This window comes from Rattus rattus, chromosome X (genome assembly GCF_011064425.1).
Source record: "Rattus rattus isolate New Zealand chromosome X, Rrattus_CSIRO_v1, whole genome shotgun sequence".
Taxonomy (NCBI): domain Eukaryota; kingdom Metazoa; phylum Chordata; class Mammalia; order Rodentia; family Muridae; genus Rattus; species Rattus rattus.
Window position 1 is genome coordinate 91,671,575 of NC_046172.1, and position 9,981 is coordinate 91,681,555.

The 9,981-nt window shown below is 47.2% G+C and overlaps 1 protein-coding gene across 1 annotated transcript; it reads left to right on the plus strand.

Annotated features, from left to right (window-relative positions):
- The first annotated feature begins 1,255 nt into the window (after nt 1-1,255).
- On the plus strand, nt 1,256-4,949 carry LOC116889344 (insulin receptor substrate 4-like). Its single transcript, XM_032890459.1, is given in 2 exon segments — nt 1,256-4,296; nt 4,298-4,949. Coding segments are annotated over 2 exon segments (3,693 nt in total).
- The last annotated feature ends 5,032 nt before the right edge of the window (nt 4,950-9,981 follow it).

Consider the following 9,981-nt stretch of genomic DNA (forward strand, 5'->3'; position numbering starts at 1 on the left):
ATCACGACAGCTCAATATTGTTTTTCAGAAAAAATCAAGTCCGGCTTTTTCCAACATGGCTGTATACTTCGCAGGCCCCCAAATTTGTACTTTTATAGTCGTCATCAATCAAATAGAAACACCATATCTAGCAAATCTGTGTTTTCGTGGACTAGAAATTCATTCTGTGTACAGATAGCGTTAATTTTGAAGGCATCGCCGTAATTCCTGAGTCTTTAGAGTCGTTGGCTTTTGTCAGGGGTGGAGAGGGCGAGGAGGCGTGTGCAGCCTGGTGTGCAGCCTGGTGTGCCGCAGGTCTGAGGACCCAGGTCTTTACCGTTTCCAGGGATAACTGACATTTTCTCTTGAGAAGCACAGCTCAAAGTGAATCAGGAGAACTACAGTAAACTGCTATCGAAAGGGAAACTGAGTCATGGGGAAAAAAGGAAAGGGCTCTAGCAGAGGGGGTCCCACCAGGCTCTGGGATTTGCAGGAATTTATCACCACCATTGACAGCTATTTTCTGAGGGTTGTTTACAGCCTGATCTAGAGACAACCAGATTGAGAAGCCCAACTCTAGGACCCCAACCACGCCCCCTCATCCCCCAACTCCCCCCCTTCCACTAAACTAATATATTCAGGGCCACCCCCTTGCTTGACCCTCCCATTGGCTCATATCCTAACCAATCAGAACCTTGCAGCGGTTTCACCTGGCTCCCCCCCTCCACTTCCTAAATAAACAAACAAACCATCCTTTGCTCATCCAGCCCCGTCCCCTCCCAACACCTCTATTCCCCTCCCGCCAACTGGTGTGGTGCTGCGGCATCCATCTTGCCCAAGTAATGGCCGTTCTGTCCTCCACCTCTCCGTCTACCCTCCATCCACATCCTTCTGGTACTCGGACTGAGCAGTGGTTAGGGATTCCACCTCCTCCAATCGGTTCTGCCTTGAACCAAAAGGCCTGAAATTCACCTGAAGGTGTCTGCCCTTTGAAAGATGGCCCTGCTTCCTGACTCCCGGTTCCCATCACGCCTCTGGTGGCTGCGCCCTCAGTGCTGGGGTGCGGGCTGCCTCTGGTGCGAGCAGCCGCGTGAGGCAACGGTCACGTGTTGTTTTGCCCACTGCTGTGAGCCCGGTGAAGTGGGCGGGGACGCGGGCCTGGGCGGGAGGGGTCTGGGGCGGGCAGACAGGGGGAGAACTGCCTCCTCTCCCCCGAAGCCCTCCCTTCTCGAGCCCCCCCTCTCCTCCGCTCACCTTAAAACCACCGTGCATCGCCATGGCGAGTTGCTCCTTCGCTGGCGACTAAGCGCTAAGGAGACCGAGAGCCGCAGCAGCAGCAGCCTCCGCAGCTCTAGCAGCAGTGGTGACCACCCCGCTTCTTTCCTCCGGAACCCCGACCGCACTCATTGGGACCGGGTCGTCCTGTCCGGGAGCCATGTGGCTCTCCCCAGCCACTGGCTCCCGGTCAGACTCCGAGTCCGACGAGGAGGACCTCCCCGTCGGGGATGAAGTCTGCAAACGCGGCTACCTGCGGAAGCAGAAGCATGGGCATAGGCGTTACTTCGTGCTCAAACTCGAGACCGAAGACGCTCCGGCTCGGCTCGAATACTACCAAAACGCCAGGAAGTTCCGGCTCAGTGTCCGTGCCGCGGCGGCTGCCGCAGCCGCGGCCGCCTCCGGTGCTGCGGTCCCCGCGCTCATCCCACCGCGGCGAGTGATCATCCTGTACCAATGCTTCTCCGTGAGCCAGCGCGCCGATGCCAGGTACCGACACCTCATTGCCCTCTTTACCCAGGACGAGTACTTCGCGATGGTGGCCGAGAACGAGTCGGAACAAGAAAGCTGGTACTTGCTCCTCAGCCGCCTCATCCTCGAGAGCAAGCGCCGCCGCTGCGGCACGCTAGGCGCGCAGCCGGACGGGGAGCCGGCAGCCCTGGCGGCGGCAGCGGCGGTGGAGCCACGCTTCTACAAAGATGTGTGGCAGGTAGTAGTGAAACCCAGGGGGCTGGGGCACAGAAAAGAGCTGAGCGGCGTGTTCCGGCTGTGTCTTACCGACGAAGAGGTAGTGTTTGTAAGGCTCAATACCGAAGTGGCCAGTGTGGTCGTCCAGCTGCTGAGCATTCGTCGCTGTGGGCACTCAGAGCAGTACTTCTTCTTGGAAGTCGGCAGGTCCACTGTCATCGGCCCAGGGGAGCTGTGGATGCAGGTGGATGACTCCGTGGTGGCCCAAAACATGCATGAGTTGTTCCTGGAGAAGATGAGAGCCTTGTGCGCAGACGAATACAGAGCCCGCTGCCGCAGCTACAGCATCAGTGTTGGCGCCCACCTGTTAACCCTGCTGTCCACTAGGAGGCACCTGGGCTCGCTCCCGCTGGAGCCCGGCGGCTGGTTCAGAAGATCCCGCTTTGAGCAGTTTTGCCACCTCAGGGCTCTCCGCCACAGGGAAGACATGCTATTCACCAGACGCTTCATCGCACCCAGAGAGCCTCCGCCTCCCTTCAAGCGAGGAAGTGGGCACCTGCCCAGAGCCCGCAGGTCCAGGAGAGCCGTGTCAGTACCTCCCAGCTTTCCCCGACGCTCAGCACCTAGCCCAGGACGTATCCGACAACCTGAAGATGCTCGCAACCACAGAGCTTGTCAAACCTCGGGTTCCAGCACTGGCAACTCTGAAGAAAAAGACAAGGAAGGTGAGGAAGGAAACGGAGGTGCCTGCATGCCTATGAACAACTGGGGCTCAGGAAATGGCCGGGGCTCCGGAGGTGGACAGGGCTCAAGTGGCCAAGGCTCCAGTAGCCAGAGCTCAGGTGGGAGACAGGGATCTGGAGGTGGCCAGGGCTCAGGAGGCCAGGGTGCTGGAGGAAACCAACGTTCAGGAAATGGCCAGGGCACAGCAGGTGGCCATGGCTCAGGTGGAGGTGGCCATGGTTCAGGTGGTGGCCAGGGACCCGGAGATGGTCATGGCTCAGGTGGTGGCAAGAACTCAGGAGGTAGCAAAGGCTCAGGAAGTGGGAAAAATTCTGACGATGGTGACCGTGGAAAATCTGTGAAGAAAAGATCCTACTTTGGTAAATTCACTCAAAGCAAGCAGCAGCAGCAGCAGCAGCAAACGCTGCCTCCACCCCCGCCGCCGCCGCCAGCAGCTGGAGCAACTGGTGGCAAAGGGAAGTCTGGGGGGAGATTCCGACTTTATTTTTGCGCAGACAGAGGCACAAAAGAACGCAAAGAAGCCAAAGAGGTGAGAAATATGGAGACCTCACAAGGTACAACCAGGGGGTCTCACAGAGCCAGAGCTCTCTATGACGATGAGGATGACCCATATGTGCCAATGAGGCCAGGGGTGGCTGCCCCTCTTGCATGTTCCAGCGATTACATGCCAATGGCTCCTCAAAATTCCTCTGCTCCAACCAAGCGTCACTCTAAGTCGCCCTTTGAAGACTCCAGAGGGTACATGATGATGTTTCCCAGAGTGAGCCCAACACCACCTGCTCCAAGTGCTCGGAAAGCGCCGGATACTCATAAAGAGGATGATTCAAAGGACAATGACAGTGACAGTGACTACATGTTTATGGCTCCTGGAGCAGGTGCGATTCCTAAAAATCCCCCCAATCCCCAGGGAGGCTCTTCCTCCAAAAGCTGGAGCTCTTACTTCTCTCTGCCAAGTCCTTTCCAGAGTTCGCCTTTGGGACAGAGTGACCATAGCGAGTATGTTCCCATGTTACCTGGAAAATTCCTGGGGAGCAGTCTAGACAAACACGCCTCCTTTAGCCAGGGCACCAAAGATGGAGCTTCAAAGCCTTCAACTGAGGGGTCATTCTCAAAACCTGAAGATAAGGGGTCGTCTGCAAGGCCTTCAGATGATGTGCCCCCAATGAACCAGGCTAAGGAACCTAACCGACTTTCTTTTATTGCAAAAGGAAATAAAATAGAGCCCAGACCACTAAACCCCACACAGGAGCAGAGAGAAGCTGACAGCTTCAATGACTATATCAACATTGACTTTGTTAAGAGAGAGCACCTTGTGCTAGCTCCCTCTGCTCAAGGACTGCCAGAATTCTGGGGTGTAATTACTAATGCCAGACCCAGCGCTTTTTCTCGCTACGTGAAGGTTGAATACGGGGCGCCCTTTCCAAATCCAACAGTCCGCCTCTCAGAGCTTTTAAGAGTTATACCAGGTGCCAATCCCATCCCTCTGGCCGGTGCTAGGTGGCCCTTTCGTCCTTTCCCAGGCAATGCTGTAGGTAGCATCCTGGAAGGGGGTGAATACATTGAAGTGATTTTCAACCCAGCTCTGACACCAGCCCGTGCCTTTTTGCTGACGGTGCCATTTTGCTGACACTCAGACAGGTCAAATTTATGTAGTCGACCCATTTTCTGAGTGCTGTATGGACGCTTCTGTCTCTCGCGGTCGATACTCTGAACCACCACCTGTAGCTAGGCAGGAAGAAGTGCAAGAGAGAAGACGCCCACAAAGCGGCTCCCAAAGTTTATTTGCCAACACTCGAGCCGCTGTCTCGGCTTTCCCTACTGACAGCTTGGACAGAGACTTTCCCGCCGCTTCAGCGGTGATTGCTGCTCCAGCTGGGGCGCCCCTCTTGGCAGTGAGCCGGGCTTTAGCAGTGGCCTCTGCGCTCGCAGCGGCCCCCAGCACTGGCGCTGTCTTTGTCGGCTTCCCAGTTGCGGCTGGAGACTCCGCCTCCGCTCGCTGGTTCCAACCTGTTGCTAATGCTCCTGGTGCCCAGGCCGAAAGAGAGGTCCGGGACATTGCCGCAGGCTGGAATCCTGGAACCCTTAACCAAGCTGCCAGCGGTGAGGACCTGGCGGCTGGCGCAGCCGCTCCCCCGCCGCCGCCTCGCCACCATCGGGTGCTGAGACCCCCAGAGAGAGCGGATTCTGAGGACAACTATGACGATGAGGATGACGACAACATTTACGTGAGAATGGACTTTGCCAGACGTGACTACAAGAAGTGACCACTCTCCGAAATGAGGTTGGTGAATTTATAATTAAAATTCCTAAAGTTAATGGAAATTGATTAATAAGTGAGTTGATGTGTTAGTTGGTATGCTGGTAGCGATCGTTCATTTCCTAGTGTTATTAGAGTAGAAATCGGTTTTAATTTTTCACATGATACCTATGTGGCCTTTGCAAAAACATTAGCTTTTATGCAACCCATTGATTTATCTGACAGAGCCAATTGTTAACTTCTTAGGAGCTGTTAAAAGAAAAAGACCCACTGCACCAGGGTGCTTTCAAACTTCCCCCTTCCCTAAAATCCTCAGAGACTCAGTTCAGTGCACTCACTTTCCAGCCTACAAATAAAAGCGACTTTTCTACGTGTGCTCCGTCTAAGTGCAGCGATTCAAAGAGAACACCGAGTTCAGCACTCAACAAGCCAACTATTAACATATTTACTTTCTAAAGGCGATGCGTGGTTTGATAAGTTTGCTGTAGTTTGCCTAAAAGAGGTTAACACTTGGCTGTCAATGCTGAATGGAGAGAGGATACCTAAAATCCCAGATGATTAAAGATACTCTTTGCTCCTGGAAAGTGTTTCTGTGCTGATCTGTTTTTGTTTTGACACAGGATTGAGAGAAACCATGTGTGTTCCTTTTCTGTCATAGGTAAAGGCAAGTTACTTTTGCTGTGCTTTGTTGTTTTCTCCTTTTAGCTCCACTCCTCCACCTCTCTGAAGAGGGTGTGGTGGTATCTTCATTATGGATATGAGTATTGTTTCAAAGGTTTAAAAAGCATACAAAATGTTTAATTGGTTTGTCTTCTGGGAAACCGAGCAGAGCAAGATTAAAAGGCTGGAGGAAGACGGACTCCCTCCGCCCCGCCCTCCTGCCCAGCCTCCACCCAGGGCAGTTAACCCTGGAGCAGTGGGAGCTTTTCAAGGCCTGATTTTCTGAAGGAAGAGAAGGGGTTGTAAGAACAAAGCTTAGTGAATCTGTGAACAAAATTGCCCAACTTGGTCTTGAGAGAAGTCTCAAGTAATGTTTGCAGATGATACCCTTGTAGTCTGCCCTGCCTTCTCTCTTTAAAAGAGCGTGCTGCTTTCCCTGTGAAGGTCTGGTCCCCAGCAGTTTTCATTCCAGTAGTCAGTTTGGTGAAGAGTTTTGCTTTGCTTGCTCTCTGGAATGCTTTTGTGATTGTATCTTTGCCCACTGTGCTTGATCAGGCAGAACAAGCTTGGATTGATCACAACAGTCACCTTACAAGTTCCCCATTTATTGCAGGTGTAGCCCCCTACCTCCTCTTTCTCTCCTTGCTATAGAAAACTTGCCATACAAAAATTCACATTTGCAGCACAGACACCCCAAAAGAATAATCATTCAAACAATAAAAGGATCAAAAGTCCTTTTAATTGTGAGCTCCTCCCCAACGCAGACAGCCCCCCCCAGGCATACACGCACAGAGGGGGAGACACAGAGAATGCTAGTATCATAGGTATATGTATTTAAAAGTCATAATTCCATTTCCATGAACATAATCGGATCTTATATGGAAGCCTAACTTCCCAAGGTACTGTGTACAACTCTGATGTCAAATTCCACATCAAAAGAGTAGCTGTTTGTGATTCTGTGATTTTTTGAAATGATGCCTATGCTTTCCAATATTCTGATCTTTGTGTACACACACACACACACACACACACACACACACACACACACAGAGAGAGAGAGAGAGGGAGAGAGAGAGAGAGAGAGAAAACACACACACAGAGACATAGAGAGAGAAACACGCACACGCACACACATACACACACGCACACACACACACACACACACACGCACACACACACACACACACGCACAAATAAAAACAGTGAAATCCTACTGTTCTTCAAATGACTGTTCTTCTTCTGACTTCTGAGGATTATTGAGATCCAATGGCCATCACTGATTAATAGCCTTGTAGCTATGTTGGAGATTTAGTATGCTCTGATTATTTTATTTATTGAAGAAATTCCTAACTTTATTGTGGGACAACACCATTGAGCTTATAACTTATAGACAGGCAGGAGCTTATTTTGAGATAAGTGAATGACTATGGAAGCATTTTGGAGCATGAAATAATAAAAATTATTTTATTTTTATAAATAAAATGGGGTTTTTTTTGTCAATGGTTTAATACAGAAGTGAAAATTCAAATATTTAAACTAATGATTTAGTTTTTCTGAAAACTACCTAATTTCTTGGTGCTAAAGATATATTTGACATATAGTTTACTACAATATCATATGGAAGGGCATGGGAGCAGGTATGGTATTGTAAAAACCTATTGCAGAAAATGACTTTAGTTAGCATTTTTAATGTGTATTGATTGATAAAGTGTTGTCTGGAAAGTGTTCAAATCAGGTCATATGAATCTGATCATGTTTTTCTCTAAAGCTATAGATGAGCCTCCAGTTATTTCTGTTCTGTCTTTATTTTCTTATCTAGCATTTGAAAACTGAATACATCATATTAAGAAACAGTGCTGTAAACAAGGCACAAAGGCATGATGTTAGGAGTCACAGAGCTCATTAAGTTAATTTCCACCTATGGAATGTATTTAGAACTAGCATAGAGAAGTATTATGTGTATATTATTATTAGGTAGTTAGGATCATTATCCTAGAAACCCCAAATTAAGTTAAAATTCTTTGTCACTTTTTGTGTCTTTACTTTCATTAAAAGTATCCCACATGATTATTCACAGTTGGGATCTTTCTACTGAGATCTGTTTATGATGTAAGTGAGATTATAATTCATTAAGACCACTTCTATCATAAAATATAAAAGTAATGAGTGTATAGCTTTACTTATCCATTGTGAAGCTTTGTGAATTTTCTAGTTGCTTGTTTAAACCAATTAGAAACACCCAGAATATAACTTGAGTATGTAGTTTTTGAGAAATGAAATGTTTTTAAAGCAATTCCTTGATGAGCAAAGCTTCAGCTCTTGAACACATTAGCATTTAGAAGAGTGTCATTTCCCATATGATTTCATCTATTCTTAAACCGTTGCGTGCCTTTTTCCTTCTTTTAATGCTTTACCTGGTATAAAATTGATAGGTTGAAGTGATGTGGGATGCAAATTTCCCTGGTATTTTTATTCATGGCATAGGAATGTGAGATGGGCAGCTGTAGATGATATGAAACAATTGGTCAGTCAAATTAGTTACATTATGATAGTACTAAGTGTCCAAAACCTAGTAATTAGCCTTTGACAATTTCGTTCCTATTATCATAACATAGGAAGCCCAAGCATTTTGCCATTGTCCTCCTGCCAAGTCCTGTTGCTATAAATTATAGGCACTGAAGGCAAATCATTTTGACTGTATTAGACTTATTTATTGTAAATAACTAGAATATAATCTCCAGATAGCAGACAATTTCCAGCTATAATTGACGGGTCACTTATTTTATGCAGTATTCATCATCCATCTCCAGCATATATAGATAGTTCTTTGGAGTAATGAGGTATTTGACCTAAACAATTAAGGAAGACCTCACCCAGTTATAGTTAGCTAAAGTTGTTGGCAATCATTATTCATTTGCATTTGTTCTATTTTAAGACTAATGCTTCCAGGATAAAAATGTCAGCTAGGAGCAAAACATCTCTTTGAAACCAGGGCCAGGACTTTAATTAAGCACACCAGTCTATTATACATTCATAAATACTCAGCCAGGCTCTTTAGCTTTCTTTCCCTGTCTCTAATCGCCAAACGTGAAACAAAATTCTTCCAAGTCAGTGGCAGGCATTTATCTTGGGGTACAATCTAGGGTTTAAAATAAAATCAACAACAACAACAGCAGCAGCAGCAGCAACAACAACAACAAACTTCATGTTGGAACAGATGTGGCTGGCTATTGCAAACAAAGTAAAGATTACTGTGTGTGATTTTAAATGGATTTCTGTTAAATTTTCAATGTGTTGATTGAGGGAATGCTTTCCAGTTACAAACTGATTACCTTATATTTTTCAAAGTACATTTGCATTCATATTTTATGGTTGGTAAGTACTGGAAGTGACGTCGAAGTTAGGACTTTTCCTGTGTTCATGCAGGTAAGTGGCAGAGCTGATAATGTAACTCAGACCTCAGTCTAATGCTTCAGCCGGCACAACACACTGGCCTTTAAGCATGTTTTAATTTGTCATTTTTATATTAATGAAAGTTATATATGAACACTTTGAGAGCAAAAGTATAAGTACACATTAACTTGATGGTCGCAAATTTTGTTGTAACTCACTTCGAGCATTCTAACTGGACCATCAGTTAGGGCTCGGTGATCTTTGTTACAGTGAACTGTTTGCTATGGCCCATTTTGAATAAAATATTCTGACTTCAAGTGGAAATTAATGTTTTAAATTTGACCTAGAGAAGAGTTAATGGTTCTTACTTCCCAAACACAAATTGTGTGTGTGTTTTGTGTGTGTGTGTGTGTGTGTGTGTGTGTGTGTGTGTGTGTGGTTAGTATTTAGATCATACAGAAACATTAGAAAGGAAAGAATGTGAATTGAGCTGAAGGGGCTCGAGACCCCATATGTACAACAATGCCAAGCAACCAGAGCTTCCAGGGACTAAGCCACTACCCAAAGTCTATACACGGAATGACCCTGGACTCTAACCTCATAGGTAGCAGTGAATAGCCTAGTAAGAGCACCAGTGGAAAGGGAAGCCCTTGGTCCTGCCAAGACTGAACCCCCAGTGAACGTGATTATTGGGGGGAGGACAGTAATGGGGGGAGGATGTGGAGGGGAACAACCATATAGAATGGGAGGGGAGGGGTTAGGGGGATGTTAGCCTGGAAACCGGGAAAGGGAATAACATTTGAAATGTAAATAAGAAATACCCAATTTAATAAAGATGGAAAAAAAAAAGAATGTGAATTGAGGGTGTAGTCAGTAAATTCCAACTAATCGTCATTTCCTTAACTGAATTTAGATTTCTATGGCTTTGTTAATAGTGGCATTTGCCAGCTGTTTCGAGCCTTTTGATTTATTCTGTATAAATCTTA